The sequence below is a fragment of the Acinonyx jubatus genome, chromosome E3, assembly GCF_027475565.1.
Source record: "Acinonyx jubatus isolate Ajub_Pintada_27869175 chromosome E3, VMU_Ajub_asm_v1.0, whole genome shotgun sequence".
NCBI classification, from domain to species: Eukaryota; Metazoa; Chordata; class Mammalia; order Carnivora; family Felidae; genus Acinonyx; species Acinonyx jubatus.
The window spans coordinates 37,149,538-37,176,538 of record NC_069398.1 but is presented as its reverse complement, the minus strand read 5'-3'; the positions used below and the strand labels follow the sequence as shown (position 1 = coordinate 37,176,538).

Genomic DNA, 27,001 nt, shown 5'->3' with positions numbered 1-27,001 from the left:
GTGGACCTGACCTTCAGTGCTGTCTCGCAGGTGGATTTCGAACGGTCACCCCAGGGCTGTGGCAGTTGCCTGGGGTCTGTCCGGCGGGCCCCTCGCAGCTCCCTGTGGGCAGGTGCGCACCTCTTTGAGTGGAGTCTGGGCTGGACTTTTGCCCGGCCCGTTCCTGGCTGTGGATGACCCCGCTTAGCACTGCACCAGGTCAGGCAGGGATGGGTAGCACTTAGTGTGCATGCGGGAGGCCCTTCCTGCAAATCCGGGCTGCGGGAAAGAAGGCCACGCATCTCCGTCACCCTGCACACCCACCCCCGGGGCCCTCCTGATGACGTGTTACCCGCTGACACCGCGCGGGGTCCGGGGGACCATCCCGCGTGCCTCCTGCTTCAAGCAGCTGCAAAGCGGCTGTGCGGTGTGAGGTGTCCTTCTCGCCCGTCTGCTCCTCCCCTTGTGGGATTCCCGGAGGTCCGACGCCCCCGGTGCCTCCCTCCTGCCCCCGGTCTCCTGGCCGGCGGTGTTTACCAACAGAGGGGCGCTCCGCTGGCTTTTCCTGCGACGTCTTCAGAGGCTGCTGTGTTTTGAGATGTGTGATTTTAAACCACGCCTGAGAAGGGAGCGTTCTGGGCCCCTCTGTCCCATCCTAGCGGTTGGAGTTCCACACCGCGAGCGCCCGCTGCAGAGACCGGAGAGGGCAACACGCTTCCTCTGGGACACGTGGCTTGGGGCGTGCCTTCTCGTGCCTGGCAACCAGAGAAAGTTGAACTGTGAAAAGTATTTCCTAGTCATGGCGTAGAATGTGGCCAAGGAGGATCAACCCCATGTTTAAATTTCTGAAAACCACTTTGGGTACGTGTGGACAAAAATAGTCTTGTATTTTTCTCATTGGAAAAGCTATTTTGTTCTCCTTCCCTTGGACGTGTAAAAAAAAATAAAATAAAACTACATTTTCTCAGAAATGGTGCATGAGATGTTTTAGGTGAAAAGTGAAAAAGAAAACAAAATCTGTCAGTGGAGACCAGTGGTTTACCTACCATGCCCGTGATGCCAGTGTCCACAGCCGAGCTGCACGCTGCTGTGGCACAGATGTGGGGCCTCGTGGGGCTCACGGGCACCTGCACGCAGGCGAGGTGGCTGGCGGGACTCAGGCGCCCTCCGCCTCCGAGGTATTTCCAGCTCCACCCTTGGCTCGGGTTTCCCTGACAGATGATGGTTTTGGGATCAGAGTGACATTGAAAACTTACCGAGTGAGGACCCCGCACAGGGGGAACAGGCTTTCTTTTTCGTGACACCCCAAATGACGCTTAGACACAGACCGTTCTTCGCATGTCCCATTTATTTAAAGTTGGGGACAAAGAGTATTTCTTTGAGGTGAGATGCGCAGATCATGGACGCTGTTGGCAAAACGTCTTGCAGGCGTCCAGCTTGCGCCCGGTGGTGGGGACGGGAAGCCCCTCCCCCAAAGGCAGGGAGGTGCCGGCAGGTGCACTAGGTGCTTCTCCACAGGCACCACGGCCCCGTGCCTGCCCATGTTTGCTCCTGCCCAGTGGCACGTGCAGTCCCCCGAGGTGGCTGTCGTGGGGCGGAGCCAGGTAGCCTCACGCGGCACCCGGCATGTTCTGGAACCGTGACTGCCCTTTGCCCGCTCTCCCGACTTCGTTCCCGACACCGCGTGTCAGGTGGGAGCCGCTGAATCCACTTTGTGGTGGCAGCGACCGGAGATCTCGTCGTAGGGAGAGTGGCTCCCTTCCAGGCGGTCAGTGCTCTGCAGATCAGTGGCCCGCGCCCCCGGGTTTGGGGAGTGGAGCACCGATCGTGTGAAGTCCTTATGTTGTGGCCGCAGGAGGCATAGTGGGAGGGGGACTGGGGACGCGGGGGCAGGAACGAGGGACCAGGGCGCAGGCGAGCTGGTGGCATGCCCCTTGCCGTGGGGTCCGTGCTCCGGGGCGCCCTCTCCCAGAGCTCCAGGTCCTGCATCCGCGTGGCCTGTGGTCAGGCGTGGAGCGGGCTGTGGGCTGAGGCAGCGCTGCCACGCGGGATGCTCAGCCACCGTACAGGACCCGGGCAGACCCGGGCCTCTGACTCTCCCCACGTCCCCCATGTTTTACCAAACTCCACATCCTCATGATTTTACCTGCAAGTGTTTCTAGAACCTTCCCGTGCCGTCAGCACCCAGCGTGGCCCCGTGTTCACGACGGCCTTCGGGGCTGTGCTTCCCGCACAGCAGGGTGTTTTGTCAAGGGCACGCGGCTGCTTCATTTGGGTCTCCACTGCTCCAGTTCCAGGCAGTTAAGAGATGCTGTTTTCCACATGTTGGGCAAATCTAAGGTGAGGAGTCGTGGTATCTCCATCTACCCGGCCGCCCCCTCCCCTCCAGCCTCGCGGTGAAGACCTGGGCTGGCGCCAATGGGTTTCTTGGGCCCTAGGGGCCAGTACTTGCGGCCCCTGATAGGGAAGGGGAGCCCCAAGCCCCAGGAAGGTGGGCCTGGGAGCCACTGGGCTGCGGCGGGCAGCAGCAGGGGGCGTGACTCCCTCCACTTTTTTGGGGTGTTTCTGGCCAGCAGGCAGGTAAAGCGGGAGCTCCCGTGTTTCTGTGCCTCCGCTGAGTAGAGGGAGGGATGCGGCAGGTGCCCGGCGGGCCTTCCTAGTGCGCGAAAGGTGACTGGGCCCAGGACTGTGTTCTTTCTGCGGGAGGAACCAGGGAAGCGGCTCAGCACCAGGGGCCCCATGTCCCTCCCTGCAGGGCTTGCCAGCAGTCAGGGCGTCCCCAGGCCGGCAGGCCCCCGATAGGGATGCAGGACCAGCCCGTGTGGGGGCTCAGGCTTTCCAAGGACACACGTGCAGGGGTGCTGAGCGGCTGTGGAGGCCCCCTCTCCATCACCAGCCATCGAGTGTGGCCGGAGCAGGTTTTGATTTCCTGGTGCTCTGGGACAGGAGCGGTGTGAGGGTGTCCCCGCCCCTGAGACTGTGTGGTTAGGGGCAGAGATGACCTCTCGGTTCCGTTTGTTTAACCAGGTACAGCATCATCTGTCGGGGAGAGACAGGAGGTGGTGCCCTGGGAGCGGATGGAGCCAGAAGGGGCCTCAGATTAGGTGGCCGGCAGGCAGCCCCGCCCCACCCCCACCCCCCACTGCCAAGCCCGTGCCTCCTGGTCCTGAGACGCCTGGGCCTTGGTGCGCACGTCTGAGCCCACCGTGCGCCCGTGCCGTCCTTGCTGAGAACTGGAGTTTGTGTGCCTCGAACAGTGCCCAGGGCCCCAGAGGTTCTGTCCAGTGGAAGGAAGCCGTGTGGTCCCTCCCAGGGCCCGGCCTGCGGCTGCCGCATGCGGTTTTGTTCGCTGCTGAGGACCCAGTGAGGCCGGATGTGGCTCTCCTGGCTGACGGGCACAGATTGGGTTTCTGCCTAGCTACTTCAGCTTTTCCTGTTAATGTGATAAGCTTCATCTTTGGAACAACTATAGGTTTACAGAATGCAGAACAGTACGGGGAGCTCCTGGGCACCCCACACCCAGTTTCGTGTATTGTCAACCTCTTCCTTGTCAGATTGATACTGACCTCTTCTGTCCCAGGATCCCCCTCCCCCAGGAGCCACAGGACATTTGGGTGTCACGTCCCCTTAGGCTCTTCTGGGCCGGGACAGTGTCTCTGACCCCCCAGCTTACAGGACTGGTCAGGGATGCTGTGGGTCGGGACCCGTCTGACGCTCTTCTCGCGACTGGGCTGGGTTGTGGGTTCGGGGAGAAGGCCACGGAGATCGCACACCCATCTCGTCACGTCACGTCACGTCACGTCACGTCACGTCACGTCACACGGGTGGTCAGTGCCACTGACGAGCCTCATCTGTGCCGCTGCTGACCCTCCCCGCCCGGTGAGGTCCCTTGGGTGACCTTGTCCGCGGTGAAGTCGGTTTGTCCGAGTCCGGGCGCACAGCCCAGGTGTGGGGCGGGGAGCCGGGTACTGGGAGGCTTCTGCAGGGGAGGCGGGTCTCCCGGTCACATCAGTGGGGACTTTGGGTGTCTGCCCTCTTGCTCTTGGGGCTTCACCGTCCCGGGAACCGGCGACGTGTGACAAGACAGCTAGAGTTCAGCAGCCGCTATTGCATGAGTTTAAGTGGTTTTACAGATGGGTCTCACCGCAGCGGCTCTTTCTGTCTCGGACGCTGGAACCTGCTAGAACCCTGGGAGCCCCAACCGTGACTTCACTCCAGCTGCCCCCCCAGCATCAACTTTCCACAACGTCGGCTTTCCGATCCTTTTATCTGCGCTTTACTTTGGCAGTACTCCTCAAGGGCCCTTTGTAGCGAGTCAGGATGGCTGTGCAGCCGTCCCTTTCTCTCCCCACCTTCCTGGCCCCCAGAGAAGAAAGGATTATCTCCAAAAACTTGGACCGGCATCGGGGAGGCTCAGGGGGTCCTTCCTGCGGAGGAAGCCGCCTCTGCCGCGTCCCTTGGAGAGAGAGGACAGAGCCTGCACTTCAAAGAGCGCCCAGAGCAGATGCCAGAGGGCCGCGGGGGGTGCGGGGGTCACGGTTGGTGCCACAGGGCGCGCTGCGTGGCCGCTCCCTCCGGACGGTGGACGATGCAAGCCTCGTTTTGTCCTAAATGCAGCAGCCCCCCACCGGGCCCGCCACCAGCCGCCCTGGCTGCGCCCCACCACCCACGTCCGCCTTGAACGTCGCCTGGGGCCCAGATGCGTTGACGGAGCACTGACTGAAAAGAGAGCCGATGCACGGACACGGACTCCTGCCTCTGTTCTGGGAGGTTCAGGGAGCGGAATGGGGCCATTTCCGTTCCGTGGGGGCAGCAGCCTGCGCCTGGGCACGCACTCCACAGTGAAGGCCGCCCTTCCTTGTAGGGACCCCTTTCTGATGATCTGTGCTCAGGGTACTAGGTGTCCTTCAAACTTTCTGATTCTAGGGTATGACATTCCATGGTGTTTGACTATGTACAGAAATTATTTACTGCCAGATATCCACTATTACATTTCCTTTTTCCAAGAGATTTATTTTTTACTTTTATTTATTTTTGAGAGAAAGACACAGAGACAGACATGAGTCGGGGAGGGGCAGAGAGAGGGAGACACAGAATCCGAAGCAGCTCCAGGCTCTGAGCTGTCAGCCCAGAGCCCGACGCGGGACTCAAACTCACGAACCGTGAGATCACGACCTGAGCCGAAGTCGGACGGTTAACCGACTGAGCCACCCAAGTGCCCCCCTAAAAGATTTCTTGATTGGCCTGCTGTGAGCATGGGCTGGGACCCCGTATGTGGGGCAGGGCCTGGGCAGACAGGGCTTCTGGCCACACACGTAGCACCTGGGGGTCCCCCTTATGCCCACCTTCCCCACATTTAGTGCCCATGGGGTCTGTGACCTGACCCACGGTGTCCTGGGGTCACTGAAGTGGGCTTTACTTAGCTGGGTAGCAGGATGCTTTAGTCTTGTAAGTTTTTTGACAAAGCAAGCCAAAATTTTAATACACGTTTCTTCTGTTTTTCAGGTATTCGTTTGGTAAGTGGAAATCAGAAAGCGACGCTGTGGGAGTTTGGCATGTGTGTGGGGTATGTACCCGTGCGCTTTTTCTGCCTCTCGCCTCGCCTGAGAGTCTGTCACCACGTTGGCCGATGTCTGTGATCGAACCTGGAGTCCTGGCCCACGCCAGCTTCCGTGCCCGGAGCGCCAGCCCGGTGCAGACCTGGGGACTCGTGACATTGGGGTGTGCTGTGGGTAGAAGGCAGCGTCAGACGGCTGTGCGAGTGGCCCCACCGCAGTGAGCGCACAGTGTCCTCACGGATCAACACTGTTCCTTGGGTGAAGGCCAGGCCGTCCTGCAGGCCAACCCTTCTCCCCCCCGGGCCGCGCTGAGTGCCCGGGACACCCCTGGGCAGAGGAGGAGCTCACCCAGGGCTGAGGGTGGTGGGACAGCCCGCGGCGGCCCGATTTCTTTGCTCGGTAAGGGGAGGACGTCGGGCAGTGATTCCATGCCGTGCGGGTAGTGCTGCACCCACCGTGAGCGCGTGGGTAGCATTTGTTCAGAGGCAAGGGGGCCCCCCGGTGGATAGGGCCCAGCACAGCCCACCTGTGGGTCTCACCTTCTCACCTGCTGATACACGGACACGTCAGCACGCTCCAAGGGGACGCGAGGAGCCACACACCCCACACCGTGCCGCCCTCGGCGCCCCAGCACGCTCCCCAACCACACGAGGAGCAATGGGCCAGGACGGCAGGCCCGTCCTGGAGGGAAACGATCGTCAACAGAGGCCATCCTCAGGCCAGCCCAGCGCAGCCGTGGGGACTGGTGACTGCATTGAGGCCCTGAAGAATGAGAAGAGCTCTCAGGAGAGAAACCAACGAGATGAGAAAAGAAGCAGACGGAAAGTCGAGAACTGAAAAATACGGTGTGTGAAATGAAGGACTTCCCAGAGGGGCTGGGTGACGGTGGCACGGAGCGGGGCCTAGAGCCCCCCCAGGCCGCGCAGAGCTCAGGCACCCAGGGGAGAGCTCGGAGGCTGGCGGCATGTGTGCGGGGCCCCGGCACGAGGGGCAGGTGGCAACGTCCCCACGTTGGTTGGAGACACGACTGTACAGATGCAAGAAGCCCGGGGAAGTCCACACAGCGTGCGCGGGAAGGAAACTGTGTCTCCCGCGCCATTGGGTGGTGCCGACCGAGGGAAAGGGAGAGTCCTGAGAGCGGTAGGTGGGTCTGGACGCGGGTCTGGACGCGGCCCTGAGGGCTCAGGGCCGGTGAGCGGGCGCCTCAAATGGAAGCCGGGAGCCAGGGCCCTGTGTCGGGGACTGGGTGCCGCCGAGGTGCGCTCCCTGCTCCGGGTGGCCGGAAGGGACGGGAGGGAAGACCCGGCCTCCGGGAGGCGTGTGGAGCCCAGAGCGGAGTCCGCGGGTCAGCGTGAAAGACCGCTTCCTGTTCTTACTTCGTCTGCGGCACGCCTGACTGTTTAAAACAAAACAAGTCGTTTGCCTTCTGAGACCCATGACGCTCCCAGAGCGGACGCACGCGACGGGCCTGACGGGGCTCGCAGGGCGGCAGGTGGACCCGCGTGGTCGTGGGTTTCCATGCTGCGAGTGGAGCCGCACACCCCGAGGAGAGTGCAGGAGGGTTCAGGGTGCATATTGTGACCCCTCGAGCAGTCACCGGAAACACGTGGAGATGCGGGTAAAATGCTGGACAGAGTGGTGTTCTGAGAAACCCAAGTGATCTGGAAAGACAGAGGGGGGCACAGGGACAGGACGCGTAGCCCTAAAGACCACGGCGGCGATGGCATCGGCGTCACAGAGTCACGTTCCAGCCAGAAGAGCAGATCGACAGAACGCCCTGATGCCATCGGACACACGGAGGCCTGGCAGGACGGTGGGGGGAGCACGGCCGAGACAAGGGCCAGAGGCCGGGGGCTGTGCTCATGCCAGCACAAACAGAGGTGAGGAGCGGGCACTGCCAGGACACGGGGGACGTGTCCTCATTCCTGAGAGCACGCGACGCGAGAGCGGCAGTTGGCGGGGACGCAGGCCGTCCCCTGCGGGACCACGAGTGACGCAGGAGGGGTGCTGGCGAGGATGGCCTGAGGGGGCTGCCAGGTGTCTGGCTGAAAGTCCGGCAGGAAGCGGCCCGCCCCGGGGATCGCGTATGTCCTGTTCAGGCCCCCTGGGACACCCACAAGCACACCAGCCCCGTCCTGGCCATCTGCAAGCAGGATGCTGAGAAGGAGACAGCCTCCCCGACAGCCATCCCTCCCGTCCCACGGGGAGCGGGGGCTGGGTGCTGTGCGAGACCGCCTCGTGGCCTGACCCACGCGAGCCCAGTCAGTGGAGCAGCTGCAGGGTCTGAACCCCCAGCTCCCGCTCGGGAGCGTGGGGCCGTGACTGGTTTCACCTTTGAGCCCGAGAGCCGGGGGGGGGGGGGTTGGCAAGGAGAGGCCCCCGCAACTGTCCCAGACGTGGCAGCTCCGAGCTCCAGTCTGCGGGCCTCCCTGGGCATGCGAGAAGGCCTGGGGCAGGCAGGGCAGGAAGCCGAAGAGGGTCTCCCTGGTGGCCCGTGCTGGAGGGAACAGACTGCCCTGGGGTAGGGACATCAAGCCCCGAGGCCCCGGGGAGGGGGGTTGAAGCAGAGGCCGTGTCCTGTGGAGGGGGCGCAATTGTGCTGCCACTCAGCTGCTCAGTGGGCTGGAGGGGGTCAGGAGGAGGCTGGGAAGGGCCCTCCTCTGCCGACGGGTGGGCAAGGACCATGGGGAGAGGCTGCCCCCAGGCCCCGTGCTGGGGTCACTCACAGACCACAGTCGGTTTTCCGGCCAGATGACCCCGTCCCACCGACCCTCCCTGCCGGACCACAGCCTCACTGCAGATGCTCACTTCTGGGTAATCACTTCCACTCCGGACCCACCGTTTCTCTACACAGCGTTTGACCTAAACAAGAATTTCTAGATGTACACACGCAGGGGGAAAAGGAGCCTGCAGGCAGCAGGGGTGACCCCGATATTGGAGCCGTCGGGGAAGGAAGGGGTGGGTCTGTTTGCCCCAGCAAGAGCCACGACGGTGCCCACGCACAGACGTGCCGCCCGCCCGGCCGACAGAGCAGCAGACAGGGCCGGCAGGGGCGCTGGGCACAGGGTGTCCTTGCTGGCCGTGCAGTGGGGCGGGGCGCACGCCAGCGGGGACAGCAGGCAGAAGAACGTTGAAGGAATAAAAGCCGAGGACTGTCCAGACCCGAATGAAAGGCGCATGCCACAGACCCTCCCACACACATCGTGGTCAGACGGGTGAGGACCAAAGAGGACCAGAGAAGCTTCCTTGCGGCCAGCGGTGCCACAGGCACATCACTGCAGCACGCCTGTCGGTGCCAGAGAGGAGGGAGGACCCCCGGCTGGCCACACCACATCCTCAACAGGAAGGTACATGCGGGCTGTCCCTGCTGCTCTGCCAGGGCTGGTGAGGGGTTCTGCAGGCAAAGACGCTTGAAGTCACAGAAATGGGCATCAACTCGAAGGAAAAGCGTCATCAACTCGAAGGAAGAGCATCAGATTCTGGCAAGAGGAACAGGAACACGGACTATTTCTCCGATCTTCAATTACCTTAAAAGGTGGGTGACAAAGCCGGAGTCGAAATTTAAAATCGAAAGTGAGGCTCTGCGTCTGCCCTGGGCCCGTGTCCCTCATCACCTTCTCAGCCGGCCGGGCGCCTTCGGTGTCAGGGGCGGCCAGCGTGGTCGTGGTCAGCTGCGTCCGTGTGCGGCCTTCCTTCTCGGGCTTGTGTCTTTAACTTTTAGGCCAGAAGAGAGCAGGGATGGTTCCCCGTCCCCCTTGCCTGTGGAGCGCTTCTTAACCGTAAGAGCAAGTTAGTACCCTGCCAGCCTCATGTGCTTGGGAGCAGGGGAGGCTGGAAGTCTGGGCGTGAAGTTCGCCGTCGGCGAGAGCGTTAGGGTCCACGTGACCGCGAGACGCTCCTCCAAGAAACCTGCCTTCTCCCTCTCGTCTTGCTAAAATCTGCTTGATTTACCTGCGGCTGCAGGAGTATGGTTGTTTTCCAGTTGTGACCGAGACCCGGCAGACCCTAACTCCTTTTCCAGGTGGGAAAAGCACCCCGTGCCCTGAATCCGGGGCGGTTACCATAGCTACCATAAAATCGGCGGCCGTGAAGCCAGAGGACGCGCTCGCCTGTGGCGGTGAAGCGGCAGGTGTGGTGGCCGAGGTTTGTGGGCCTGCCTCCCCCGAGGCGACGAGGCTTCGGGAGACCCGTGCCGGCCCCTCTGCCAAAGCCCCCGCGCTTAGGAGAGCTGCGTGGGGAGGGGGCCGCACGAGGCCTCACGTGGGAAATGGAGGCAGAGACCAGAGCCCCAGCCCCTCCGGTCCCCGGGGTTGGAGGTGCCCGAGCCTTGCGGGCATCTGTGAGGCTGCGAGGGCGTCCTCGGCGGGAACACTGGCGTCGGGAGACTCGGGCAAACAGCCTCCGTTTTGCTCCGAGTTTAAACAAGTCTGTCCCCGACCTGTGCATCCGTGTGCGCTCGTGAGCCCCGGCTGCATCGCCGGGAGCCGGTGGCGCTGCTGACATGTCTCCCGTGGAAGCAGGCCCCCGAGGAAGAAGGCGGCGTGTGGGGTGCGCTTGGTGTGGCCCCTCGGCGTCCCGGGCTGCTCTCTCCCTCGCTAATCTCACAGGACGACAGCCACCGGCCCGGCCACCAAGCCCCAGAGCCACCAAACGGAAAGGACTCAGGCCTCCAGGCGGGGGCCCGTCGGCCTCACCTGGGGCTGCCCGCAGGAACTCGGTTCTCACGAGGAGCAGGCCCTCTGGGCCTGTGTGTCCGTGCCGTTCTGGGTTCGTTTTAGTTACATTTATCGTGTCTCTATTCTGCAAAGTGGACTTTGACGAGGCCGCGCCGAGCGCTAAGCTGCACAGGGTACACGTTACCGAAGAACTCGGGCCCCGGCCCGCGGCCCCCGGAGCTGCTCCATCACCAGCCGTCGCGGGGCGGCTTGATGAGAGTCAGGTGAGACCAGGTGCAGCTCCTTAACCACACCTGCGCCACGGCAAGCGCCCGGCAGCCACACGCACGGCACAGCCCACTTCCGCCCCTGTGGGAAGTTCTGTGCGGTCGCCGGCCAGGCCGTGAGTGGGCACGGCTGTTTACCTCTGCGGACTCAAGCTGCCGCCTTCTCTGACCCTGTAAGGACGCGGTGGGTGAGTATAACTCCCTTCGGTTTGGGAGGAGGGCCGCGGGGCCGCATCCTCTTTCTAGCGCCTTCCCCTTGTTCAGAACGACCACACGTTTCTCAGGATGTCCAAGTGTCTGGAACATTTTCCACGGTCCTGAGGGCCCGCTCCCCATCGTGAGTGGCACCTGCTGCTGTCCCGGGACCGGGCTCTCGAGTGCCTGTTTGCAGCCGGCTGGGACTCCGGCTAAGGTGACGGTCATGGCAGTAGGGCTGTTTGCTCCAGGACACAGGAAGGCCACTGTCGACCGGGTGCTAGGAGGCTGCTTTGCCACTTGTGTCTCTGCCGAGGCTCTCGGTGTAGCTGTGCCTTGAAGGCCACTGGGTTGGTAACTCTTACTTCAAAGAGTGGGTGTAAAGGTAATTAATTCAGGTCCCCTGTAAGTGCTGTTTCCTGCTCCCCAGCGGAAAGTGCTCTTTGATGATCATGAGCTCAGGGTGGGGCCCTTGCGCCGTCCTTGAAAGCAGTGTAGCAACCAGCAGGCCGGGCCGGCTGGTATTTCCGGTCTTTTCTGCCCAGAAGGGGCTGCTCTTGGCCCACAGCCTCCCAATGTGGCCTGAGGCCTGATGGCCACCTGTTTTGGGTGAGGTGGGGACCCAGGAAGGGCCCCCTGTCCTCGGGACTGAGTCGTGCGGCTTCCCCCCAGTGTTGGAGCCGATGCGGGGCTCCACCCCTCCGGGCCTAGGCCGGCTGCGGGCACCAGGGGAGGCCGGCTGGCGGCTGCAGAGGGGACAGGCCCCGTGACCAGGAGCTGAGCCATCACAGGGCCCTTGTGCCCAGACACACACATGATGAGACCTCTCTGCTGTTCAAGGCCCTGAGGCTTCCGGAGTGTCTCCGGCCCTAGAAAGGATCTGGTAACTCGGATTGTGATTTTAGCTTGAGGGACCCCAGCATGTGCTGGTGTTGGCCTCCAGGCGGTCTCCCAGGCAGGTCCGGGTCCCCACCTCCCCCGACACTGATCTTCTATCAGGAGTTTCGGGAACCTTGGTGTTCACGTGGGCATGAGCTCCCTGAGCGCGCTTGGTTTATGCCATAGTCTTCTTTCAAGGGGGTGATATTTCCGTAGCTTTTCGTCATTCTGCCTGTGGCCGCACGGGCTGTGTTGTGTTTTGGTGCCGTCGTGGTTAAGGTCCTTTGTTGAGGGGCGTGGAGATGTGGCCCCTTCCTTCCGAGGCTCAGCAGCCCAGCTGGGGCGGGAAACTGCAGGTAGAAACTGATACAAGCCCCTCAGGCCGCGTGAACGCTCAGACGTTCGTTAGTGCCGTTAGCGCTGCCGGGACAGTGGGCAGCTGCGGTCCCAGGCCTGCTTCGTTTCCTCAGGTGCGGCTCGCGGCTTGAAACCTCACGCAGTGCTTGAACACCGGAAGCAAGTCAGCAGCACGGGTCCTCCTGCGTCAGGCCGCCCAGGCACCCGTCCCTGGGGCGCGAGGGGTCTGAGAGAAGGACTCCGGCGGGCTCCACGGCTTGGGACTTTCCTTTGTAGGAAAAGAGCGTTCTGTTTTCACTGCAGGCCCGTCTGGCCGAGAACAAGATGCGTCAGCGACGCTTGGTTTCAGAAAGCAGCTCAGTGGATGAGCTACTCATTTATCCTGGTGTGCTGAACGCCGGGTGTAGTCCTCACCGGCAGGGCCGGCCGCGGGCCACGGGGCCAGGAAGCAGGACCCTGGAGGAGATTGGGGGCCGACCGCCATCTCCCGAGGCCAAGAGGGCCGGATGGCAGCAGGAGGTCCGTGGGTGGGCCGGGGGGACGGGCGGGCGGGTGCCGGTCCTGCACTCAGAGGTGCAGGCGGGGCGCACACGTGCCGTGCAGGGCGTCAGGGGCGAGCGAGTCCCTGCAGGCTGTGGCTGTGCTCAGAGGAGCAGCCCCCCGGGCGTTTGGCACTCTCCTCCGGTCGCTGCCGCCTCATTAGGTGCGCTTTTCAGGCAGGTCCTGTGCTGGCATCGGTGCGAATGTGGCCTGGACCCTTGAACTCCGGTGTCCGTCCCAGCAGCACCTCCCACCAGCCGTCGTGAATTAAATGCTGCTTGTGACCCCTTACCCTTGCTGCTCTTAAATTCGTGCTTTAAAAACAGCTTAATGAGGGGTTTACTGGTCCAATTGGAAGTTTTTATTAAAACCTATTAGTGCTGGAGCGGAGCTTGCCTGCAGGAAGCGATGAGACCGCCTCCGAGGGCCGGGCGGACTCCGTGACAGCGGATGCCACCAAACCGTCTCCAGACCCTTGTGTCCCAGCTCTGCGCTTTGCCCGGATCTCATATCCTCTGCTCTGATCGATGGTTCGTCTAATTCCCTTCCCAGCCCCCAAGCCTGAGAAAGCAGTTTCTCGTAATCGCATTACTCCCATAATCAGAGGCAGCCTCTCCTGTCCTGGCCTGTGAGCTCGCCGGGCTGTGCAGCCTCTCGGGGGCGTCTTTCCCTGTGGTTTCCGGGGTGCTGGGGCTTGACACAGACACTCTCCTCGCATGGCTCCGTGGGTGTCCGCTCTCCCTCTCCTTGCTCCCCGCCAGTGACACCGGCTGCTCAGCATTGTTTGGATTTGGTCTCTTGTCCGCTCGGGTCCTTAGGAGGGACAGAGAAGCCCGTGCCAGGTGGTCTTTAGAGCTCCCATGTGACCTGCGTGGGCTGGGAAGCATCTCAACTAGCAGGCATAGCCCTTTCCAGAGTGAGAGGAACCGTCTTGAATGGCTTCTGCCCTTTACCCACTGTGAGCAGCCCCGGCTGGCCACGACCGCCTGAGAGACAGGCCCAGAGACCTCCTGTTGTCGGCCTGTGTTGGGTGTTCTCTGTAGTGACCCGGGCTGCCTGGAGTTTCTGGTGCTCTCTCCGTCAGGGTCTTGGGGCTGGTCCTGATCCAGGGGGAGCATTCTTTTTTTTTTTTTTCTGATTAAAAAAAAATTTTTTTTTAATCTTTGTTTATTTTTGACAGAGAGCGTGTGAGCAGGGGAGGAGCAAAGAGAGAGGGAGACGCAGAATCCGAGGCAGGCTCCAGGCTCTGGGCTGTCAGCACAGAGCCTGACGTGGGGCTCGAACCCACGAACTGTGAGATCATGGCCTGAGCCGAAGTCGGACACTCAATCGACTGAGCCACCCGGGTGCCAGGGGGAGTATTCTTGCCTCATTTCCGCCCCCACCGGCCCCGCCATCCTCTCTTTGTCTGGCTGGCTCTGTCGGCACACCACTGTTCCCTTCTCCGGTCCCTGGGGTCACCAGTGCAGGGAGACTATGCTCCTGGAGAGAAGGAGCCGTCCTGAGGGGCTGCGGCCCCGGGCGTCACTGAAGGCGCTCCTGGCTGTGACCCACGTGGCACAGTTGTCCCCCGGGGTGTGCAGTGTTCAGCCCAGCGTGTTGAAAGGGGAAAGTCAGGTCTGGGGTGCCGGGGCCCCTTCGGGCAAGTGTCTCAAGGTGCTGGGCTCTTCTCCCTCGTGTGCACACATGGTACATGGTGCTGTCTTCCAGTGTGGTCTTTTGCATCTACGGTCTGCTCCTTCCCCCCGGTAACCCCTGTCTTACCGTATTCTCTTACCCTGATGCCTCCTCAGATCTGTGTGCGAACACATGTGCACACACGCTCAGGTGAAGGTCACCGCACACCCAGATGGGGCTGATTATGGGCCATTCTCTTCGCTTAGGACTATCTGGTGAGAATTACTAAGACCTAGAAGAAAATCTGTTTTAAAGACCTTTCTTCCTTACGTGGTCATTAACATTTTGCTTATTCTCCATTTTCCCCATCACATCTAGCTACCCATTTCTATTTCTGAAACTTGCTTATCTCTTTAATATGCAGAACTCTAGAATAGAAAAGAAGCATTTTGTTGCTTTTATTCACACTTCTAGTTCTGAATCCACGTGGGTGGCTTTTGTCTGAAATGCTTCTAAATTGCCTTTTATTTTTATTAAATTGTGTAGATGTGGATGTTTGACTAGCATTTGCTTTTGGGGGGCTTTTGGATTTATTTCCAATGATTTGAAATAGAAATGTGGAAAAGGGTTTGTATCCAACTTAAGACTTTAGAACAGGAAAGTTGTTATAGATGAAATGCGGCAGAGCCATGTGCTTTGGAATTAATACAGTGTCTCTTGTCAGCCCATGTTTGTGATGGTGACATCACGTTTGATGAACTGTTGAGTCTCCTGGATGCTGGTCCCCTGGGGGTTGAGAACCATGGTTTTATCACCACCCTGTTTTCTGGAGACTTGCTGAAGTCCCTGCGGCCAGGGTCTGTCCGACTGCCACACACTCGTCCCCCACACCCTCCTGCTGTTACCATTATGGCTGCATGCTATTCAACGTGGCCTTTGCACCCCTACTCCCAGCTGTAGTTCTAGCTCAGCTCCTGGGCACTACTGAGTGCTTGTCTGTTCCCTCCTTTATCCCTGTGGTCAAAACAGCCTTAGGTTGTCTCCATGGTGGGTCTTTTCAAATAACTGGTTTTATCTGATTTTTTAAAAAATGTGTTCTAGCTCATTAATTTTTACTTTTTATAGGTTGTTTCCTTTTTCTGGGAGGAAAGGGTTTATTATTTCCTAAGATCTTGAGTTGATTGTTTAACTCATTAATTTTCCATCTCTTCTTGCCTGCTAATGAAAGCATAGAGGCAGGTGACCACTCCCCTCTGTGTCTCTGGCCACCCACCCTGCCTGTTTGAGAGTCCAGTGTCTTCCTGATAATGGCACACAGTATACTTTTTTATAATTGTCAGTGCTGATGTCTCTTTGGTCCAAGTGCTGTTTAGAGAAGAGCTTCCAAAGTCTCAAGCCCTCAGGGTTTTGTAGGGTACCTTTCGTTGACCAGTTTCTGATTTTATTACACTGTGAGCAGATAATTGGGCCTTAAGATTGTTCTTCTAATTCTAAGAAACATTAGAAATGTGCATGGACTAGGAAGAAATTGTATGTCACAGCTTATAACAAAAACAGCAGTGTCTTTTACCTCTGCTCACCTCCATTCTGTTTCCTGGAGCAACTCCTTTACTTTTTTACCATTGCTGGTATTTATCTCCATATTTCTGAATAATACATTTATGGAGACTATTCTTGGTGTATCACTTAAGCTTTTTTCTATATTCTTCCTATTATGAATGATAAGGATTACTCTCCCTCCCATATCCTTCTCTTTCCCTCATCTCAGTACAAGTGTGTCACAAATATAGTATATGAAATTCATATTCAGTCTTTACATTGTGTAAATGTCATCTGCTGAGCCAACAGTAAATTGTGCTCACTTGTTTCTAGTAACTCGTTGTTTTCCCTGGAGTTAATAGTTGCCTCTTCTTTTTTGGTTTGCTTTGTTTTTCATCTCTGATCATGCTTTAACATTTCATTCCAAATTCACCAACACAACTCTTTGACTTCCTCCTATACTATTTTTACTGAAACAAACATATTAGATAATCTGTCACTTCCTTTCCCTATTCCCCACCCCCTTCATAGAGATTTTTTCTTGGGAACTATTACCACCTGGAGTGGATGCTTTATAGGTCTCTGGATTTGGAGACTGCGGGGCAGGTTAACTCTTTGCCAGATTGGGTACCACTGACCTATTTGTCCTTCTTCCCATCTTAGAGATCTTTATAGTTCACAGAGACAGGTACCTGCAGTTGTGCTGGGGTAAGGCTCAGAGACACAGCCACTTGTCCACAGCCTTCTTCCCCATGCATATTCTAGAGCATTATTCTTCCTCAGGAAGAATCCATTTTAAGCCCATGTTTTGATCACATTTTTTTTTTTTATCACATTTGATCTCATTTGGTCATAGCTAAAAGCAACTGGTGAGATGGGTCCTTCCCTTTACTTCTGCAGTCGCCTGTCTGAGGCAAGAGGAACCATTGCCCCCATGCTCCTTCCCTGCCAGGTAAACGCTGATGTGTCCTGAATCACAGTGAACAGCTGGGAGGCCAGAGAATGGCTTTGGTCTCCTCAGACACCATTGCAGCCACTGGCTGGCCTGGAACCTCCAGAGTCTGGCGTGTGTCCCTGGAGCTTCCTGGCTCCGATGCCCCATTGTTGGATGCAAGAGGAACACAGCATCGGCAAGCCTGACCTTTGCCAACGCCACTAACAGGGAGAGGCATTGTTAGGTTAGCCCTGGAGTAGCAGCTGTGTGCCAGTTTCTTTTGTAAATGCTTTGATATTTTAAAACAGAAATTTTAAGCGAGGAAGCCACGCTTTGTTGCTGTTACAATAGCAGCTCTTGTCTGTGTGGATTCATTGAATGGAGACACTGATACCGGTGCAGTTTTAGTGCCGTTAATAGTTCCTAAGTGTGTACAACGCATCTCTTCTTAATGGCTTGTGTCCTCTTACTGAGAATTTTATACCTCTTTTAAAGCACGATCCCTGTACTTATTATGGGCATGTGGTGGGTCTCATATTTAAATACCTTTGGGGGCGCCTGGGTGGCTCCGTCCGTTGAGCGTCCGGCTTCGGCTCAGGTCATGATCTCGCAGTTCGTGAGTTTGAGCCCCGCGTCGGGCTCTGTGCTGACGGCTCGGAGCCTGGAGCCTGCTTCCGATCCTGTGTCTCAGTCTCTCTCTGCCCCTCCCCCACTCACATTCTGTCTCTCTCAAAAATAAATAAACATTAAATACCTTTGACAAGGAAGAGCATTGCTGGTTTTCCATTTGGTATTAGCCTTGACGAGTAGCTTTTGAACATTTGGAAGACTGACGTGCGGACAGGATTGTGATTAATTTTTGTACCACGTCCATTCGCACCTGCCTCCACACTGGCTGCTCCCACTGTGGGACAGTAGCCCCCAGGGCCGCATGCCTCTCTCCAGTCCACCTCCTGCACCTGCACAGCCGTGCTTCCCAGCCCCGGGCCCGGTTTCGTTTTTCTCCAACCCACCACCCTCTGACGTGGGTCTTTGCGTTATCTGTCGGCTTATCATTTCTCTACCTGCCTTCCTCTCACCCGAGAGTCCGCGCAGGAGGGCTGGGGCTTCAGGGGGTCCCCACCACCACCACAGCACATGGGACGGGGAGGGCCTCGATCACAGCGTGGCTGGTCCCTGGTGAGCCTGTGCACGGGTCCACACTCGGATGCCGCGAGGAGGCAAGCGGTCTGGGTTTTTCTAGGCTGGCACATTCTTATGTTGTCACTCTTCTCAAGGCCGCTGACAGCTCAGGGCCCTATGCTCGGTGGAGGGTGTGACTTGGTATATGGAGAAAACGCATTGGTTTTTTTTTTTCGATGACGTGTCTCCGGAACTCAGACCGCCAGCACAGCCGTAGCATGCGTTCTGGTGCTTCTGAGAGATGGCTGCGCTGAGGCACGTGCGGCCATCGTCCAGGGCGTGGCTGGCCCGACAGCGTGGCAGCCTCGGGTCTGGGCACACAGCACCTCCTCCTGCTCGGCCCTGAACTGGGCACAGAAGCGCCGAGCAAGAGGACCACAGTCCGTCGGCTGAACACAACCAGAGGCAAAGCACAAAATGGAAGACTAACGGTGGAGCCAGAGGCAGCCTCCGAGGCGCCGTCTGAGGTCCGTGCTCCTCGGTAAGAGCCAGGGTGGATTCGGGGTTAGCAGTGGCACGGCCACACTTTGGTCCCGGGTTTCCAGGGTGAGGGGGGCTCCCGTACAAGGCAGAGCCCCCGAGACCCTGTCCTCTTCATGATGGCCAGGCATGTGCCCACCCTGGGGCGGGGCCGAGCCGGGCGCTGACCCGAGGCTGTGGCTTGTCCCTGGCGAAAGGGTGCCAACAGGACCTCTGAAAAGGTGGTCCTGACATAGTTTCTGACTCAGAAATGTTGCAGAGTCCCCGTCAGCCTCCGCCCTGCGTCCCCGCAGGTGGCACGTAACTGGTGGAACAGAGACGTCAGCACTGGCGGGACGGTCAGCTCGACGAGACCGTGGTTGGGTGTCCCTAGCTTTCCCACCAGTGCCCCCCAGTCCCGGGGCCCCTCCTGGGCCACACTGCACATGCCGCCTCGTCCGCTTTGCCCCCTGGGGTCTGTGCCAGCCTCCCGGACTCTCCTGACTTTGACAGTTCTGAGCAGTTCTGGTCACTTACTTGGTACAGCGTCCCTCACATTGCGTTTACCTGGTGTTTCTCGTGACGAGACGGGTCACGGGGGCTGGGGGGGGAGGTGCCCTTCTCGTCGCCAGATCGGGTGTCTGAGTCCTCACGACTCCCCACAGGTGATGCTGACCTGGATCGCCTGGTGGAGGTGTGTTTCCGGGTGTGTCCTGTGTCGGGTGCATTTTCCCGTCCCTCCTCTGTCCTCTGGAAACCGGTCTCTGGGCCCTGCGACCCCAGGGGAGGGAGGACTCAGCGACACCCTCAAATGACTTGTGTATGTACATTAAAGCCACATAGTCGCTGTTGAAAATTGGGGGAGTTTCTTGAAGTTATGCCATTACCCTGTTTTTCCTTCAGGGTTTGTCCCCTGACTTTAGGCTTCCTTGTGGCCGTCATTGCTGTGACGTCCTGGCGGTGATTTTCCTGTTTCCGTCATCCCTTCTGTTGTGAATTGAAGTTCCCCTATGAGGAGGAGCTACCCTTTCTCCCCCATTTCTTTACTAAATACTTGTTTATGTCGCTGTGGCTCCTCATTCTATTGTCACAGACTAGGATCCAGCACCACGAGGACCTGCTTTGGCGCTCATCGCCCAGCCTTGGCTGCGGGGAGCCCCGAGGCTGGCTGCCACACCCTTATTGAGCCCCCCCCCCCCCCGACTTCCCAGCCCTACGGGAGCTGCAGGCCCTTCTGGTGATTTCCCTTCTGTAGCCCTCGATTCAGCTCTTTCCCCAGGGGCCTTGCTTCTCTTTCACGGAACGGTGTCAGACACCCAGATCCGGGTGCTGGATGTGCTCGTGGCTGACGGGGTGGCACTGCTTCTCTGCCCCACGCCGGACAGAGCCAGGAAGGGTGTGAATGCTTACAGCGCACCACTGACCAGCAGCAAACCACTATCGGGACCTCCGTGAGCGTCAGAGGCCTGACGCCGCGTGAGAGGAGCCCATCTCAGGGGCCGCCCACAGCGCGATCCTGGCTGGGGGCTGGGGAGGGGGCCGCCTACACGCAGATGGTGATGGGGGTCTCTCAGGTCTACGCCTGGGTCAACACCACAGAACCCGGGGCAAGGAATCTACGGGAACGGTGCGAGGCTCATCAGTTTGCTCCGAACCCACAACTGCTGTAAAAGTAAGAGTTTAAAAGTACACAGCACAAAGGGTAAGTGTTAGCACATTAAATCTTTAAAAAGCCACGTAGGACGTGTGGGGAAGCCAAATATGAACTATAACAAATGAACCTGTTGATAAACATGCAGCGTTTACACACACGTGTGTGCGTGTTCTCCATAACACATCTTCTACGTTACATGTTGTGTTTGTGTTATGACGTGTGCATAGGCATCTACTAAGTAACTGCACTGAGGGGTTGAGGAAGGTGTTTTCACGGCGTGCCCGGGTCTGGTACGCAGCTGCGTGAGACGGCGTGGATGTCACGGCTCTTAGCATCAGGAGGGGTTTTTGAGAACAAACTACTAAGCCACTGTGAACAGTGAGCAGTTTGCTGAGCGGTTTTACGTAGCTAAGCACGTAAAATAATTCAGCCCAGTGGTGACGAGAGACGGTTGTCAAGCCAACAACCGACTGCTGTATCCAACAGTGGGCATTTGGAAGGACTGTCTATGGCAGCGCTGCGGGCGGTGGGGCAAGCGGGCACTGCCGGGAGCACACGACTTGGCGCAGCCTCCCTGGAGGACGTGTGGCTGCCCGGTCACACATGTGCCTTCCGGTCACCAGCCTCACTTCGGGATGTTTCTGCGGCAGGATTAGGGTGTGCGGACAAACTGCGAGGGGCTCAGCACCATGTTCATGGCGGGAGAAAATGAAAATACACGTGAAGGTTCAGCTGTGGAGAATTAGTTAACATTACATCTCCGCATGACTAAACACCACGATGTAACGACACACAAAAAGATACTTAAGATATGTTAAAATGGGTTTTAAATTGTATATACTACATCCCATTTTTAAAAATATTTTATTTTTATTTATTTTTGAGAGACACAGAGTATGAGCAGGGGAGGGGCAGAGAGGGAGGGAGACACAGAATCCGAAGCAGCTCCAGGCTCCGGGCCGTCAGCACAGAGCCCGACGCGGGGCTTGAACTCACAAACCACGAGATCGTGACCCGAGCCGAAGTCGGACGCTCAACCGCCTGAGCCACCCAGGCGCCGCTAAAATATTTTAAGTCATCCCTAAACACAGCATGGGGCTTGAAATCAACCCCGGGATCCAGAGTCACATGCTCTTCCGACTGAGCCAGCCAGGCACCCCTGCAATTTGCTTCTACAAAAATCTTCCAAAACTATTTTGAAGTATATGATCAGGGAATTAGTAAGATTTACCTCTGGGTGGTCAGACTGCTTTTCTCCTTAGTTCCAGTTTATCTTCAGTGAACATCTTTGCTTTTGATTAAGGAATAATAAGTTTGTCTTAATATTTACTGAGTGGCTTCTAATAAAATGAGATCAGTGGTGGATCAGATGTGAGCAGATGTGAGCTGGGCACAGGACTGGAGGAGCCCGGGTGGGGGCGGCCAGAGGAGGAGAGGGAGCCAGTGAAGCTTTGCCTGAGGGGCGCAGTGAGGTCCGCTCCCAGCCAGGTGCCCTTGGCCGGGTGACAAGTCCTTTCCTCTCCTGGGAGGGGGTCGGGGGCCGGTTCTGAGCGCGGGGACTGCGGTGGCCTGCCGGTGCTGGGGGCTTGGGAGGAGTGCAGTTTTCGGAGGACCGCGGGGTGTTGAGACCAGGAAGGGACCCTCGGATCGGTCTCCTGTCTGGACAGGTCCGAGCTTGCCCTGTGCTCTGTGCTGCTGCTGGCAGGAGACGCTGGAGGCAGGCGGTGCCTGGAGGGTCCAAGGAGGGGTCAGGGAGTCCTGGGCGTCGACTAGGTGGGGAGGGGCTGGCAAGGCCAGAGAGACAGTGGTCTCCGTCGAGCCGCGGATGAGGGCCAGTGTGGGCGTGGGAGTCCGGGTGAGTTCGTGTGAGGAAAGCAGGACAGCGAAGTACTTCCTGACCTATATTTAGTGCTGCGGGTGCTCTGGAGTTGGTCCCCAGAGCGGGGGGAGGCAGGGAGGGGACACGCTGCGTGGCGCCCGGTGCCTCCGCCGGCAGGGTGAGGTTACTGCCCTCCTGTCCACTCAGTCTGTGCCGTGTCTCAGGTTTTGTGTGTTTGGGTGGCAAGAAACCTCCTCCTATCTGAGTGAGAGCTGTGCGATGTGCCTCAAAAAAGGCCAGGGCTCGGGGATGAAGCGACTCAGGAGACAGGAAGCCGTGCTTCTCGCCACGCCAGGTGGCATTCTCCAGGCCTCAGAAGTTTCCGGACTCCCCACGGCTCGGGCCCTTCCCAAATTCTAAGCACGTATGTGGTTCTGTCGCGAGACTCGCGCGGAGGTCCCGCCTCGGCACGGCGCCCGTTCAGAACGCACACCGCGGCGCAGCCCGCGGGGGAAGGCTCGCGCCCGCCGCCCCATCACGTGGCTTCGGGACCCGGGCCGGGATACTTGGCTCAGCATCAGCAAATGGACAGCTCTCTGGCTTTTTCCCCCTTTTGATCATGCCAAAGTCAGCAATTACAGTCATAATCCCCGAGGAAAACAACAACTGAGAAAATAACAGGTGGGCCCGAGCCCGGGGCGGGTGTGAGCCCCAGGGGGCTTTGCACGTGCAGGCCCTGCGCTTTGGGGAGCACGGTGCCGCCTCTCACGTGGCCACTGGACTGGAGCAGAGTCCTCAGTCTTCTTGGGCGACGTGGCTGTCGTGCGCCAGGTTCCTGGATCCTCCCCTTCCTTCCCTCGGGCCCCATGTGACACCCCGCGTGCGCTTCTGTGCAGAGAACACGCTTCCGCCCTTTTCCTGCTCCCACGCCAGGCCGCCCCGGGGCGGCCGTGACAGCTGGCGCACGACCAGCCGCGTCTCCCCACCCTTCAGCCCCCTTAGGAGTCTTTGCCTCCTTACAGAAGCCAGTCCCTCTGAACAGGGGTCTCCTATCTCGGAAAGAGAAGCTGTTTTCCCAGCTGCACCTGAGCGGTCTGGGTAGCAGAGGCCCCCTGCTCCCACACCGTGGCTTTCCACTGCCCTCCTGGCTCCTCTTCCGGGAAACGCGTGCTCGTGCTGCTGGCCTGCATGAGACTCGAGCATGTCCCTCGATGACGTGGGATTTTCTCTATGAGGCTTTTAGATATCTTCTTAACAGACTTAGTCCCATAGTCGCTGTAAGTTTGTCTTCTGGGACAAGTGGCAGTTTAAAACATCGCAGTTCAGTGTGTTGCGATTCACGAGCCTGCCGGCAGTCGGTCCTGGATGTCCCCGTAGATGCCGATTCCTTGCTCTGTTTTTCTTCAACTTTTGATTATGAAAACCCTCCAGCACACACACACCATCTCCGTGTTGACGGTGACCCTGAACAGGCAGCGGCCCGGGCTTTGCTTACCGCCTCCCTTCCTGCTCGGCCGGCCGTGACGCAGATCCCACGTGCTGCTGTTCGACCTGGACGCGCTTCATCACGTGCCGCCCCGGGTGGGGTCTGTGACCGTGCACTGCCAGCACACCCGGGACACCGGGTGGGGGGGGGGACAGCTCCCACCTTCAGTCCGTGTTAGGGGACGGCCGGCTAAGCAAGCGCCTTTCCTACGGCCCCCGTGTCCAAGTGCGCACCGACACGCCCGATGGGTGCCCTCTGCAGCCTCTCCACCCCCTCCCCCTCTGTGCTCCAGACAGGACTTGTGTAGTCCTGCACAGAGCGGAGTGCCCTCCAGGCCCGGTGGGCCAGCCACAGGGCTCCCGGCTACTCCAGAGTCGGCCTTGATTTGGGCAGGGACGTTTTGTGGGTGCCAGGACTTTGGTCGCTGCCGGTCAGAAAGCTCGGACCACCTTTCCTCTCTCTCTGCGACGGTGAGATTGCTGAGGCCACCTGTCACCAGCCTGACCTGTCCTTTAGCAAGTTCTCCGTCAGCAGCAGTGAAGGGCCGGTAGCCTTGGTGGCCAGTCTGGAGCTCACGTTCTTGTTTGTTTGTGTTTTTTTTTAATGGTTATTTACTTTTGAGAGAGAGAGAGAGAGAGAGAGAGAGTGCTCGCAAGAGAGGTCACATGCAAGTTGGGGAGAGGCCGAGAGAGGGGTTTTGCAGAGGGGCAGACGGAGGATCCGAAGCGGGTCTGTGCCCGCGGAGAGCAGCGAGCCCGATGCAGGGCCCGAACTCTTGAACCACGAGATCATGACCTGAGCCGACTGAGCCACCCTGCACCCCCGGAGGGTGTGCTCTATGCTCAAGTTCCGTCACTCTGCTTTTATCAGAGTTTTGCTCAGTTGGTTGGTTGATTTTTCTAAGAGTAACTTTCCTTCATCAACGGTTTGGTTGCTCTAAATCTCGTGCCTCTGAAAAACTCAAGATAAACATGTGTTCCTTTCCCTCTTCAGCTTTTGTGACAATCACTTGGTCCCTGAGCAGCCACAGGAGTCCTTTTAATGCCATTTGCAGTGCTGCTGATGCCGTTTGATACTTGAACTCATTTTCTGTATTTTTTTTTAAACTTTCCATGTAGGAGATCATATTTTTTTCTACTTTAGGTCTTAGAACTTTTTATTATTTTCACAGTGGCTAAGGATAAGTGTGATTAGGACTCTTAAAATCGTGTCATTATGGGGGCACCTCAGTCTGGCAAGCATCCAATTCTTGACTTCGGCCCAGGTCATGGTCTCCTAGTTCATGCGACCGAGCCCCACATCAGGCTCCATGCTGACAGTGCAGAACCTGCTTGGGATTCGCTCTCTGCTTCTTCCCGTCCGTGCGTGTGCTCTATCTCTCTCTAAGTAAATAAACTTTAAAAATAAATAAAAAATAAAATAAAAATAAAAATAAATAGCTGCCATGTTTAGAAAAATCAAATCACATCACTATGAAAAATTTCCAGCATACCAAAAAAATAAAAATAAAGGATTATATAGTAAAAACCCATACACGGACCATCTAACTTCTACAGGTTGTATCTTACTTGATTTTTTTCTTTCTGTGATTTAGCTAATCTACTCACCTCTCCGTCCGTCCACCAACCCATCATATATTTTGATGCGTTTCAGAGTTAACGCCACATGGGTACACTTGAGCGTCAGGTCATTAACTGAGCTCTAGTTAAACTGTGAACTGTAGTGTTTTAAACTGCCGTTTGTCCTAGAAGCCACGCTTAGAGTGAATATGGGAATGAGTCTTTTGAAAAATACTTAAACGCTTTGTGGAGAATCAAACATTATAGAGGGACATGTGAGAGTTTTAAACACGCCAGCAGGACGGCTCTTTGAGCTGTTCGGGTTGTTTCCCTCGACAAAGAACTCCCACACAATGAGATGCGAAGATCTTAAGCGCACATTTTGAGAGTCTGACAGACCTATACCCCTGTGTAATCCAAATTCCCATGAAGATACAGAAAATGAGCATCACTACCGTTTATGCAAAGGTAGCGCTCTATCTCAGACTGAGTCTGTAAGAATTTCCAGGAGGGACGCCCGGGTGGCTCAGCTGCTTAAGCGCCTGGCTCTTGGTTTGGGCTCAGGTCATGATCTCACGGTTTGCGGGACTGAGCCCCGCGCTGGGCTCTGCATTGGCAGCATGGATCCCGCTTGGGATTCTGTCTCTGCCCCTCCTCTCCTCCCGCTCTCTCTCTCTAAATAAACATTAAAAAGAAAAAACTTCCAGGACCGTTTGCACAATGCTCCCCACAAGGAGGGAAGGTTTGCTTCTTGCCTGGCTTCTCAGCTAACTTTCTAGAAGTCCTACTCAGCTGACACCTCTCTGCAGACAGCTGTGTCCCGTCCTTCCACACTCAGGGACCCTTGGTCTCAGGGGCCTGTGGTGAAGGGCCAGAGTTAACTGTGTGAAGGACAGCTGGAGGACTCACCTGTCTGAGAAGATGAAATTGCAATGCCCCAAATGAAGCAGGTTTTATGTGGTTAATACCAGGGAAAGTTCTGCTTTCTCATAGGCTGCGGGGTTTTTATAATGATGTCTGGTGTTTTCCATTTCTTTGCTACTAACAGAAGGCTCTGAGGTCACAGCCTTACCGCTCTGATTTATGTCCAAAGGAAAACGGCTTGTAGTCTTTTTAAGCACGGGCTATGACGGCGAAGAACTTTCTGTCTAGTGCTGCTTAGACAGACAAGCCTTATCCGTGCTGCTGACAGAGGCTGGTGGTTTTTCCCTTCACACGTGTGCTGGGGTTGCTCCACTTCCTCTCTAGGTCTTTCTCTCAGCATCTTCTCTGCGCAAATGATTTGGGTGCCTCGCTGTTGGCACAGCTTGTGGATTCCTGGTTCTAATCTCAGAACGGAGAGTCTGGGAGGCGCAAGAGTCCACATCTGGTTCGGTGTCTCCTCACCTCCGTCGCTCCTGACGAGTTGCTGCCATTCACCCTGTCCCTTCTCCACACGTTGTAATGTCTCACTGTCCTCTGCTGGGGTCCTGCCTTTGGTTTACAGCAGTTAGGTCGCGTTGCGCCTCTGTGCACGTTTTTTGGATCCTGTCTTATGATTCCCTGAGGTTCTTCAATCTGTAACTTGTGTCTTTTACCAAGTTTGGATAATTTTTGCCACTACCTTCTCCATTTTTTCCTACCTGTCTCTTTCGTCTTCTCCTAGGATTCCACCCGTGTGTATATGTAGGGCCTTCTGACGATGTGTGTTCTCCGTGCTCTTTTGTTCTCCAGGCTTTACAGAGTCTGCTCTGCGGCCTGCATAACTTCAGTCGAACTGTTTTCACTTGGTCCTGTCCTCTCGACGGCTCTTAGGTTCATCTGGTAAAACTGTAATTTGAGACGCTTTCTTTTTCAGCTCTCGAACTCGCTTGGTTCTTTCTTGCCCAGCTTTGTTTCTCTGCCGAGTGGCCCCATCTGTACGTGCCTCGTGGGCAGGTCTTCCTTTACCGGCTTGAACACCCTTCGCCTGGTCTCTGCGGAGCAGGGCAGCCCGGGGAGACGCGCGGTCCGTGGCACCGTGTGTGTTGGGCGGGCCGTGCAGGGATGGGCTGAGGCCTGACTGTAAACGTTACGTCCAGGGAAGGCCCTCCCTGAGAAGGGTGGCCTCCAAGCAGAGAGCTGGCCGACGGGCCGGAGAAGGGGGCGCTGGCGGCGGCGGGGACCTGAGGCGGGCCTGGGCCTCCAGCCGGGGAGGAAAGCCCAGGGTGGAGGGGAGGGGAGGGGAGGCGAGGCGGTCAGTGGCGTGCCGGTTAGCTGTACCCTCTCCCCGCGGGCCGCTCGTGTGGGGTCTTCCTGATGGCTCACGTCAGCGGACTTAACG

General features: G+C 57.6%; 1 protein-coding gene across 2 annotated transcripts in view; it reads left to right on the top strand.

Moving 5' to 3' along the window:
• LMF1 (lipase maturation factor 1) overlaps positions 1-27,001 on the top strand; it is an 86,878-nt gene that overhangs the window by 14,795 nt on the left and 45,082 nt on the right. Inside the window, exon 3 of one of the 2 annotated variants that reach the window (XM_027043680.2) lies at positions 5,485-5,495. In XM_027043680.2, the coding sequence (XP_026899481.1) occupies positions 5,485-5,495 (11 nt within the window). Of the gene's footprint in view, positions 1-5,484; positions 5,546-27,001 lie in introns of both variants that reach the window. The other variant, XM_027043681.2, reaches the window with a different exon arrangement.